A 12,535-nucleotide genomic window follows, 5' to 3' on the forward strand; every position below is an offset into this window, starting at 1 on the left:
AAGTGCTGGGTGTACTTGACTGAGGGCTGTCACCAGCACCCCCACACCCAGCAGAGTGTTTCTGATGGTGGAAATTCCCATCAGAGCCACCACCACTGACCCCATGCATGGAACCAGGAGCGCCACATGTCCCAGATGAGGACACACCAACGCTGGGAGGTCCAGGCCAATATCATGCCCCAAGAGACAAGGGGACAAGGAGAAGGGGCACGATCTGCCTTCTCATCTGAGCCCCGCTGCGCTCGCACTGCAGGGTGGCCATCCTGGCCTGTTCTACAGATGAGCAAACTGAGGTGCGTAGTGGAGACTCACCAGTAATAATGATGCTACAGTTGTTATCATTAGGGCCTGTCTGGCATCGGTGAAGGGCACAGAGCGCTGTACTGCCCCGCCCATCTCCTCCCACCTTGTGTCCAGTGGTGCACGTGGAGGGAGTGGTCCAGGGTGGGTCCTACAGCATCCTGTGGCCTTGGGCAGGTCACTAAGGCACAGCGTGCTCTTCGGTTGGACGGCATCACGTCTGTCAGCTCCTCGCCTGTGCCTGGCACAGAGCTGGCCCTTGAGTCTAGTGATCTCTGTGTCCCCTGTGATGCTGGGTCCTCAGCAAAATGAGCCCGGCCTCCCACATCAGGGCCCTGGCCACACCACGGGCAGGCGATGTGCCCGGCCTGGGTTCAGGTAAGCCTGCCACTCTGTCCTTGGCACCAGAGGTCAGGGCCTTTGTCCCCCAATGCCAGGCTTACAGCCCAACAGAAACTCCAATACCAAAGGCTTTAAAGAATCCGTCTTCTCGTTCCTGCCAGCCCTCAGCTGGAGACAGTCACCCGCTGGAAAACTGCTGTTCTCTGCCTCTGAAGAGGACAGGAGTGGGGGCGGATGGACACCCACGTGGTGGTCAGTGAGGACCTTAGCTGTGGCAGTGGCCGTTCCATGTTCTGGTCAGCACCTCCCTGGTCATCTGGGGTTTGCCCACGTGTTCTGGTTGACCCTGGCCGCCCACCCTATGTAAGCAGACTCTGGGCATGGGCGAGCTGGCATCATTCACAGATGCCAGACACAGAAAGTAAGCTCAGCTGGGAGCTCAGGATCTGGCCTGAGCCACCCGAGAGAGAGAACACCTTCGGAGGACCCCAGAGCCTATAGTCTTTCTGCCTGTGCCTCCCGGCCTGCGTGCAGCCCCGGGCCAGGAAGCCCCCGGGGCCACCCTGTCCTCACCCTCTCTCCTTTCTCGGGTCTGCGGTCACCCTGCCACGCTGGCCCCAACACAGGCTGCCTACTCTGTTCCCCGTGAGCCACCTAGGACAGCAGCAGCCGGCAGCTGGATGCAGCATGCACTGGACACCTTCTGGCCCGGGCTGACTGTCCTGGAGGCCAGCAGGCCAACGGCAGGTACAGATGTTTGTGGGGCAGAGACAGCAAGGATAAAACATGGAGACAGAGGTCCAGGAGGCGAAAGGGAGAGAGGAGGAAGGGTGGGTGCGGGGCAGAGGGAAACAGCACTGGCCTTGATGGGCAGCCTCTCCCTGGAGCCTGCCTTGCTCTGAAGCCTCGCATAGCTCCCTGCTGCCCACAGGTCACCGATAGGGGAAGCCCAACTCTAAGGTCCCCATGGGCCCCTGGTGGCCTCTCTACCCCCAGGACTGTCCCAACCTCCCTCCCTCAGTGCCTGGACTCTGGTCTCTCCCTACCACCTCTGCCTCTGTTTCTCACCCTGCACCCTCCTCCTGGGGGGCTCCCTCGGGGGCCTAACTCTACCTCAGCCTGCAACGTCCTTTTACCGAGGCTTAGCTCAAGCACTGCCTCCTCCAGGAAGCCTTCCTTGATGCCCAGGTGTGCGGCAAGCCTCCTCAGGGCTCCCGCCCCACCGTGTCTCTTTTTTTTTTTTTTTTTTTTTTTTGAGACAGAGTCTTGCTCTGTCGCCCAGGCTGGAGTGCAGTGGCGCAATCTCGGCTCACTGCAAGCTCCGCCTCCCGGGTTCACGCCATTCTCCTGCCTCAGCCTCCGAGTAGCTGGGACTACAGGCGCCCGCCACCACGCCCGGCTAATTTTTTTGTATTTTTTAGTAGAGACGGGGTTTCACCGTGGTCTCGATCTCCTGACCTCGTGATCCGCCCGCCTCGGCCTCCCAAAGTGCTGGGATTACAAGCGTGAGCCACCGCGCCCGGCCCCACCGTGTCTCTTTCTGGCATGGCCCAATCACCCTGGACTCACAGTATCTGTTTTTCCTTGTCTGTCCTCCCTCTAGACCAAGCCTGTCCAAACCACAGGCCGCATGTGGCCCAGGGTGGCTTCGAATGTGGCTCGACAGAAATGCAAACCTTCTTAAAACATTATGAGAGTTTTTTGCAATTTTTTTCCCTTTATCTCATCAGCTACTGTTAGTGTTAGTGTATTTTATGTGCGGCCTAAGACAATTCTTCTTCCAGTGAGGCCCAGGGAAACCAAAAGATTGGAAGATTGGCCACCCCTGCTCTAGACTCTGATTCAGCTCAAGTGGGCACTTGGGGAAAGTTGCCACATGGATGAGGGAGCTCAGGGCAGCCACCTCTCGCCATCCTTGAGCTGGGGGAATCTGTCTAGCCCTGAAGTCCCACGACAGGCAGGGGCCATCTTGGTCTTTACCACTGGCAGCCCCTGGCCCAGTATGCTGTATACAGCAAGTGCTCAACAAAGCTGAGCTTGTAGTAATAAGGGAGCTGGTTAATAACTACCTGGCGTTTGCTCTTTACCAGGCACAGTTACAAATGTTTTGTCTTGACTCAACACTCACGGCCACCATTGGCTCAACCCTCACAGCCACCGATGGAGGAAGCCGGCACCTGCACCAGTCCCTCTGCAGGTGAGAAGCCTCGGCCCAGGAAGGCTGAGAGGCCAGGTGACTGGGGCAAAGTGTAGAGTCCAGTCGGGGGGACCCTGCACTAAAGCCAGGGCACCTGGCCCAGAGTCTGTGCTGCCCCTCCCTGAAATGAATCCCCTCGTCCAGAGTGTCTCAAACTTCCTGACCATAACCCATAGTCAAAAATACACATGACGTAGTCATCCAGTCTTGAAACAAGTTGTTCAAGAAACAATGCATAGGATGCATCTTGATATTTCCATTCTATTTTAGTCTGGCCTCATTTATTCCATTAAAAAAAAATCTGGTCATGACCCACTAAATTGATTTCCCAATTCCTTGCTGAAAAAATGTATCTGGTCCAAATGTCTCCATTGAAGAATGGACAGAAGAGGTAAGAGGGGAAGGTGCAGCTGAGAAGGCACGGGTTCCGCCTGGCCCAGTGCCCACCAGAAACCTCAGTGCTGAGGGGTTAGGAACAGAGACTGCGGGGACAGACAGACGGACACCCCAGGGCCCGCCCGACGGCTGCTTACCTGAGGTAGCACTGCCGCTCCTTGCCCGGCCAACCTCTGCAAGGAGCTGACCTGAGGACCCGTGACAGGCACTGCAGTGATCGTTCCCAAAGCCTGAAAGATAGAGGAGGGCAGCGTTGAGACGGGACAAGCAGCTGAGACCAAATCCGTCGCCCCCAGCCTGGCCAAGCAGGGGGCAGCTGCCTTGGAGACAGCAAATTCTACTCTTCCCTTTCTTAATTATAATTTTTAAAAAATCACAGTAGTAATCGATATTCCTTCCAGAAAGTTTGGAAACTAGAAAAAGGAAAAGAACAGCACTGCCCAGAAATCAATTACCCTTTGTTACACATTGGCTTTCTCTTTTAAGTGAATTTTTAATATAGCTATATATAGAATGTTGTAACCTATTTTTCTACTTTCACTTAAAGACAAGGTATGATGTCGCTACGATCTTCATAAATCACTCCTTTAATGGCTATGGGATCTTCCATTCAGCAGACATAACGGTATTTCCTCAGCCAATCCTCTACTCTTGGAAATTTGAGTTCTAGCTCCGTCTTTTTCCAGTTAATGAACAATGCTGCAGCGAACATCTTTGTGGATAAATCCATTTCCACATCACAGAGCGTTTCTGTAGGAGAGTCTGAATACGGGGATTTGTGGACCAAAACGCAGGAATATTTTTCAGGCCCTTGGTACGTATCTGCACTGGGTCCCTCAGGAGGGGGAACGGCCTGGGTGTGCGCCGACATGCCTCCCAAATCCCAGCCCCCCAGTATGGGGGTCTCGCCAACACACGATGGGATGGCAGCACCACTAGCAGGGTGGACATTCAGGGTAAGGAGAAGGGAGATGGCACCCTCCCAGGAATTCCAGGCCCACACGCGTATAGGAGACGTGCTTTGGGTGCCCACTTGTTTGAAGTCTCCTTTTGTGGGAACCACCACTACCCACAGCCCCTGATGGAACTGGAACAGTTCTTTTCTTTTTTTTTGAGACGGAGTCTCGCTCTATTCCCAGGCTGGAGTGCAGTGGCGTGATCTCGGCTCATTGCAAGCTCCGCCTCCCGGGTTCACGCCATTCTCCTGCCTCAGCCTCCCAAGTAGCTGGAACTACGGGCGCCTGCCACCTCGCCCGGTTAATTTTTTGTATTTTTAGTAGAGACAGGGTTTCACCATGTTAGCCAGGATAGTCTCGATCTCCTGACCTCATGATCCACCCGCCTCGGCCTCCCAAAGTGCTAGGATTACAGGCATGAGCCACGGTGCCCGGCCTTTTTTTTTTTTTTGAGATGGAGATTCACTCTGTTGCCCAGGTTGGAATGTAGTGGCGCGATCTTGGCTCACTGCAACCTCTGCCTCCTGGGTTCAAGTGATTCTCCTGCCTCAGCCTCCCGAGTAGCTGGGATTACAGGCGCCCACCACCATGCCTGGGTAACTTTTGTATTTTTAGTAGAGACGGGGTTTCATTATGTTGGCCAGGCTGGTCTCAAACTCCTGACCTCAGGTGATCCACCCACCTTGGCCTCCCAAAGTGCTGGGATTATAGGCATGAGCCACTGTTCCCGGTCCTGATTGAGCAGTTCTACATGGCCACATTTGCACCCCATGAGCCTGCCTGATGGGGAGAGAGGGACCCCTTGCTCAGATCCAGCCAAACCATCAGTGGCCAGGGACCAGTGAGGTTCTCTCTTGAACTCAGATGCAGAAATTCTTAATCGAATGTTAACAAATCAATTCTAACAATAACAAAAAGGATAAGACATCATGAACAAGCTGGGCTTATCCCAGGACTGCAGGGCTGCTTTGCCATTTGAAAGTCAGGCCGTGTAATTTGCTAAAATAACACATGGAAGAAGAAAAACCATATGCCGGCCTCAACAGATTTTCAAAAAGCTGTTAGGACTAATAAATGAGTTTAGCCGGGTTGCAGGATAGAACAATATATAAAAATCAGTTGTGGGCCGGGCACGGTGGCTCATGCCTGTAATCCCAGCATTTTGGGAGACCGAGGCGGGCAGATCACCTGAGGTCAGGAGTTCAAGACCAGCCTGACCAACATGGAGAAACCCCGTCTCTACTAAAAATACAGAATTAGCCAGGCGTGATGGTGCATGCCTGTAATCCCAGCTATTCAGGAGGCTGAGGCAGGAGAATCGCTTGAACCTGGGAGGTGGAGGTTGTGGTGAGCCGAGATCGCACCACTGCACTCCAGCCTGGGCAACAAGAGCGAAACTCCATCTCAAAAAAAAAAAAAAAAAAAAATCAGTTGTGTTTCTATACACTAGACACCAACATTTAGAAATTCAAAAAATTTTAAATGCCATTTGCAATAGCATCAATAAATAAAAATAAGAAACAGGGATGAATCTGACAATAGCTATATAAGACCTGTACAATAGAAACTTCCAAGTATCGCTGAGAGAAATTTTTAAAGACTTAAGAAAGAGATATACCATAACCACGAATCAGAAGCCTCAACACTGTTAAGATTTCAATTCTTCCCAGATTGATCTACAGATTCAACACAATCTCCAATCAAAATCTCAGTCAGCTTTTTTTTTTAAAAAAAAATAGAAATTGACAAGATGATTTTAGAATGCATATGAAATTATAAGGGACCTAGAATAGCCAAAACAACTATGAAACAAACAAAAATAACAACCAATCAAAGGGAAAGATTTACCATTATCTGACTCCAAGACCCACTATAAAGCTACGGTAATCAAGACAGTGTAGCATTGGTGTTAAGATGCATAAATAGGTCAATGGAACAGAACAGAGAGTCCAAAGTAGACTTACACATATATGGTCCATTGATTTTCAGCAAAGCCCAAAAAGGTAATTAATTTAGTACAAAAAAGATAATCTTTTAAAATGGTATTAGAACAAGGAGATATATACTAAAATCGAACAGAAAAGAACTTCAGTCCATACCACATACCATATCAAAAAAAAAAAAAAGAACAAATGGATCAGAGATCTAAATGTAGGAACCAAAACTATAAAACTGCTCGAACAAAATGTCTCAAATAAAATGTAAGAGAAATCTTTGGGATGTTAGGTCAGGCAAAGAATCTTAGCTACAACATCAAAAACATAATCGATATAAGGGGAAAATAATAAATTAACTTCAACAAAATAAGAAACTCCCAAAGTTGGAAAGACAATGTTAGAAAAATGCAAAAAGTGGCCACACCCTGGAAAAAAAACACATACAAATCACCTGTCTGATGAAAGCCTTGTATCCATAATACATGAAAGAACTCTTAAAACTCAATAATCTGAAAACAAACAACTCAACTAAAATGAACAAAATATTTGAATAGATACTCCACTAAAGAAGATATACTGGGCCAGGCACAGTGTCTCATGCTTGAAATCCCAGCACATTGGGAGGCAGAGGTAGGCTGATCGCCTGAGGCCAGGAGTTTAAAACCAGCCTGTGCAATATAGTCTCTAGAAAAAAAAAAAAAATTAAAAATTAGCTGAGCATGGTAGCACATGCCTGTAGTCTCAGCTACTTGGGAGGCTGAGGCAGGAGGGTCACTTGAGGCCAGGAGGTTGAGGCTGCAGTGAGCCATGATTGCACCACTGCACTCCAGCCTGAGTGACAAATTGAGATCCAAGAAGAAGAAGAAAGATGAAGAAGAAAGAAGAAGAAACAAGAGGAGGAAGAGGAAGAGGAAGAGGGAGGGAGGGAGGGGAAGAAGGAGAAGTGGAGGGAGGGGAGGGAAAAGGGGAGGAAGGAGAACAACAACAAAAACAACTACTGATGGCAAATAAGCAAATAAAAAAATACTAAACATAATTAGTTATTAGGGAAACGCAAATTAAAACCACAATAAGATACCGATACAAGCCTATTCAGATGGCTAAAATTAAAAAGACGGAACAAATCAAGTGCTGGTGAGGATGTAGAGCAACTGGAACTCTCAATCGCTGCTGTTGGGAACATAAAATGATACACTTTGAAAGACAGTTTGGCAGTTAAAAAGTTAAACGTATGTATGGCAATGAACAGAACGTATGTGTCCTCTCCCAGATCCAAATGTTGAAATCCTAACCCTCAATGTGATGGTATTTGGAGATGGGGCCTCCGGGAGGTGATCCGGTCATGAGGGTGGAGCCCTCAGTTAGTGTTCTCATAAGAAGAGACACGAGGGAGTTTTCTGTCCTCTCTCTTTCATCCTTTCTCTCTCTGCCATGGGCAAATACAGCAAGAAGGTGGCCATCTGCAGACCAGGAATAGAGCCCTCATCAGGAACTGAATCTGCTGGCACCTTGATCTCGGACTTCCCAGCCTCCAGAACCATAAGAAACTGATTTGTTGCTTAAGCCAACCAGTCCATGGTATTTTTGTTATGGCAGCCTGGGCAGACTAGGACATTTACAATATGAGACAGCCATTCTATTCTTAAGCGTTCGCCAAGAGAAGGGAAGGCACACGTTCATACAGAGACTTGTACGTGAATGTTCACAGCAGCTCTTGGCAACACAGCACAAACGGGAAGCAACCCAAATGCTCACCAACAAGTACACGGATGAGCAAGCTGTGGTATCTTCACACGACTATTACTCAGCAATAAAAAGGAATAAACTACTGACACACACAATATGGATGAATCACAAAATAACACTGCCAAAAAAAACCCAGACTCCAAAAAATATCCATACTATATGATGCTAGTTACAGGAAATTCTGAAAATTGCAAACAAAGTGACAGAAAATAAATCCCAGGTTTTGTGGAGATGGTGTAGGGACGAGAGGAAGGGATTACAAAACGACACCAGGGTATTTTCAGGGAGAAAGATGTGTTCATGATCTTGATTGTGGCAATGGGTTCACATTTGTCAAACTTATATTGTACATTCTAAATACATGCAGCTTATTGTGTATCACTTACACCTCCACAAAGCTGTTAAAAATTCCCTCCCCATTTCTCTCCTTATCTAATCTCTCTCCACCCCTAGAATGAATATCATCCAACCTCAAATGACACAGCAGAGGGTCTCAGGCCCCACACACAGAGCTGCTTCTCTGATTATGCTCGGACGGCAGTTCCTGCCTCCTCTTTGCCACCTGTCCCATGGGGGTCAAAACTCTGAGAGGCTCATGTCCTCTGAGCCAACTGCCTGCCTCTCTGCGTGGAACCAAATGACCCACATTCCCCTGGACATCCACTCTGGACATTTGTTGAAACAGAGCTTTCTATGCAATGCGGAGCACATGACAAACAGCCTCGGCCACTGGATGACGCAGCTCCCAATCCATAACACTGCCTGCTGCTCTTGACCAGCACAGCCTGGTGGGCAGTACTGAGACCACCTCAGGTGCCACCTGATGCCCACCTTCCCAAATGCATGTCTCAAAGATGGGGGGTTATGGGGACTGTCCTCCCCATTACCTCAAACTCCATCACCAGTGTCCTCCCAACTTCCACAAAACAAGGTGTGTGGAAGGTTCTGATCTCCCCGCCCCTGGCCTGCCAGCCAGTGCCATTTATGCAGCTCGTCAACAGTCAGGGCCCCAGGCCAGCCCAGACCGTGGGGGTGGGAGGCAAGCAGGAGCAGCCATTTGATGAGCCAGCTTCCAGGTGACTCCACTCACCGGGGGCCGCACACCAAGAGTAAGCAGGCCCTGCAGTGGGAAGGCCCACAGGGCACAGCCCTGTGGTGGATTCCTAAGGAAGTGGGTTCTGTGGTGGGAAGGCCCACGTGGCCCGGCCTGCGGTGGATTCCCGGGGAAGCGGGTTCTGTGGTGGGAAGGACCATGTGCCATGTCCCTAAGGTGTGTTCCTGGGGAAGCGGGTTCTGTGGTGGGAAGGCCCACGTGCCACGTCCCTAAGGTGTGTTCCCTGCGAAGCAGGTTCTGTGGCGGGAAGGTCCATGAGGCATGTCCCTGCAGTGGATTCCCAGGGAAGCACATTCTGTGGCATGAAGGCCCACATGGCATGTGGGTTCCCCAGGAAGCAGGTTCTGTGGCAGGAAGGTCCACATGGCATGTGGGTTCCCCAGGAAGCAGGTTCTGTGGTGGGAAGGCCCATGCAGCATGTCCCTGCTGTGGATTCCTGAGGCAGGTTCCTCGTAAGTGGGTGCAAGAGGGGCAGGCCGTGGGGCCCCGAGAGGAGAAATTTCCATATGGGTGGGGCTGGCCAGCAGATCCCATAGGGGCCAGAGAACAGGCATGAACCTGCTTTGCTGGGGCTTCTGTCCTCATTCAGATGCCCCAGATAAAGCCTCCGGGCGTAGCCCAGCCCCTGAGGAGGTGTGGGGTGGCCCTCCAGGCAAGGCGGGTGTGTGCTGTCGTGTTTTCCAAGCCCACATGTGCCTCTGTGAGTCCTGGGGGGTTGCTGTGTCAAGCTGCTCCTTCAGATAGTTCTGGGCGGGCCGAGGACAGCCATGTGTGTTTTGCATGTTGCCTTGTGGACCAAGGGTTGCTGTGTGGGCTGGGATGGCCATGTGTCCATGTCCAAGTACTGCCACGTGGGCCATGGGTAGCTGTGTGTTTTGTGTGTTGCTGCATGAGCCAGGGGTGGCCATGTATCCACGTCCGGGTGTTGCTGCGTGAGCCGAGGGTGGCCATGGCTGTATCCGGGTGTTGCTGTGGGCCAGGAGTGACCGTGTATCTGCGTCTGGGTGTTGCTCAGCAGCGGCTGTTGCTTTCTCCGATACCCACTCAGGTGTGCATAGCTCTGTCTCCACACGAGTTCTTCTCTGGAGCGTCTTTGGCTCTGTGTCTGTGTTTATGGGCCTTCATATCTGGTCAAGCCTCGACCCTCCCTCCTGACTTGGGACCCTGGCAACTCCTGTGCCCTTACTTTAGGAATTCACAGCCGGGGACAGAGAAAGGAGGGGAGACCCACAGGAGAGCTGTGGGCGGAGAGGCAGAGCCCCGACAGAGAGGTGAGGAGATGACAGGAAGAGCTATTTCCACTTGATCCTCCCTACTCAGTTACCAAGAAAGGGACACAACCCACCCTGGGGAAACGTCCACACCCGCAGGAGGCCGGCAACAAACAACGCCTGGCCATGCGCTTCCCCCCAAAACTCCAAACCAACCTGAGAGCGGTGTGTGTGCCCCTGCCTGGGACTCGAGGTGCCCTGCAGCTCTTCAGGGAGCAAGTATGGGGTGCCCTCGAGCACCCAGCACCCTTAGCTAGGTTGGCAGAAAGAGTGGGCTCTGCAACCATGGACCTACAGCCCCAGCACCAAAGGAGAGATGATTCTGAGTCAAAGTCCAAAGTCCCCATGATCTGCGGAAGAGTTTGCTGCAAACAGGGCTGCCTCACAGGGCCCCCTCCTCACCCCCCTGGGGACGGTGGGTTCCTTCCCGAACACCGCCGTCCCCTTCCAACAACCGTCCATTCTCCGCCAGCGCTAAGCTGGCTTCAGGCTCTCCAATCTCTACGTGTTTTCTTCACTCCAAGCCTACCCGAGTGCGTGCTTCCACTTCCCTACAAACCTTTAATTAGCGAGCTGAAAGCCATTTTATCTGGCAAGGGCTGACCTTTCTGCTCCAAGCTGGAATTTATCGACACCAGCAGAAACAATCATCTCAGATGTGATTTCACCAGCACCAGGTAGTTTACAGCCGCACTTTCTTCAAGATCAATGAGCTTGTGACTACGTTTACAGCTCCAAGCATTTTAATAGGGGGGGAAAACGGGCCATAAAAGTCAAAGATAACTTCAAATTCTTCCTGCCACGGCTGAGTCCGGGGCAGGGGGAGGGGGCGGGGTGGGGGTACAGCTGGGGAAATCTCTAGGAAGCTCAGACACAGGGAGACAGCGGGGAGGAGACAGGTGTCGGTGCAGACCCTACAACCTTCCAGCGCAAAAGCCACACGTGGCTCTAGAAAAATCTGTCTTTAATGTTTCTGAGCGCTCTAGGCACTTGGCTCTGGAACTGTGGCAGGGCAGAGGGGTTCCAGCGCTGGCTTTGACATCAGCCGTGTGGGACCCCTCAGCTCTTCCCGCCCCCACTTCAGCACGCACCACCAGGACCCACCCCACACGGGAGCACTAGCTTCACACCCGCTGTCCTCGAACTGCTGGGCCACAGTCTAACTCCCTGACTGTCCCATTGGTTACAAGCAGGACCTTGTTCAGGACGAGCCCTGTCATTTGTGGGTCTCTTCTGCCTCTTTCCATTTAGAACAGCCCCACAGCACCCCTTCTTCCCATGAAAAGAACTTTTCTGTTTTTGTTTTTTTTGAGACAGAGTCTTGCTCTGTCGCCCAGGCTGGAGTGCAATGGCGTGATCTCGGCTCACTGCAACCTCCACCTCCCGGGTTCAAGTGATTCTCCTGCCTCAGCCTCCCGAGTAGCTGGGATTACAGGGGCCCACCACCATGCCTGCCTAATTTTTGTATTTTTAGTAGAGACAGTGTTTCACCATGTTGACCGGGTTGGTCTCAAACTCCTGACCTCAAATGATCTGCCCACCTCGGCCTCCCAAAGTGCTGGGATTACAGGCGTGAACCACCACACATGGCTTAAATGAACTTTTTAAAGAAACCAGGTCAATTGTCTACAGAAGGCACTGGGTTTCTGTGGCTGCTTCCTCACAGTGGGCCGTGTTTCCCACGGAGACCCTCACTGGACAAGGGTGGACCAGGCTCTCCAGAGTCTTCACCCACCGTCAAGGCCCTGGGGCTGCAGAGGCCCCCCACCCTTCACCGCTGAGGCCCCACTCCCGGGGCTGAGGACCCACAGGCCTCTGGACACTTGAGCTTCACCAGGCTGGGAAGGCGAGAGGGGAGGCAGCCCCAGGCCTCCCAGAAGCCCCCAGGAAGCCCCTGTGGAAGGCGGCCTTGCTCTCCTCCTCTCTACATGGCCTAGCCGCCACGCGCACAGCCACAGAGCACGGCGATTTAATTGCTTCTCGAGTTGCAATTTTCCTTGCATCTTTATAGAACTGCTGTGATGTGTGGCAAAGATAACAAGTCGGTTCCAACATCAATAACCGCTAATAAATATTAATATAACATAAGCACCACTTTTACTGTCATGTGAAACCAGTTCATTATTCACAGATGAAATCCAACTGCCGCCTTTATCACTGTCAGGAACGAACGAGCTGGTTCCACGGACCGCTGCTGCTGCATGGGAGTGTGGTTAGGCTTGGCCTTTATGTCCCCATTTGGTGTCCCCCACTCTCATTCAGACATCCCGCCTTCA

The 12,535-nt window shown here is 51.6% G+C and overlaps 1 protein-coding gene across 4 annotated transcripts in view; it reads right to left on the bottom strand.

The window, feature by feature from the left end:
* The window catches only part of PHF21B (PHD finger protein 21B), a 124,600-nt gene that overhangs the window by 35,885 nt on the left and 76,180 nt on the right, over positions 1-12,535 (bottom strand). For all 4 annotated transcript variants that reach the window (XM_032139496.2, XM_032139498.2, XM_058430981.1 and 1 more), the window contains one exon: positions 3,373-3,465. In XM_032139496.2, coding sequence (XP_031995387.1) covers positions 3,373-3,465 — 93 coding nt within the window. The remainder of the gene's footprint in view (positions 1-3,372; positions 3,466-12,535) is intronic.

The sequence above is a fragment of the Hylobates moloch genome, unplaced genomic scaffold (assembly GCF_009828535.3).
Source record: "Hylobates moloch isolate HMO894 unplaced genomic scaffold, HMol_V3 SCAFFOLD_19, whole genome shotgun sequence".
NCBI lineage: Eukaryota > Metazoa > Chordata > Mammalia > Primates > Hylobatidae > Hylobates > Hylobates moloch.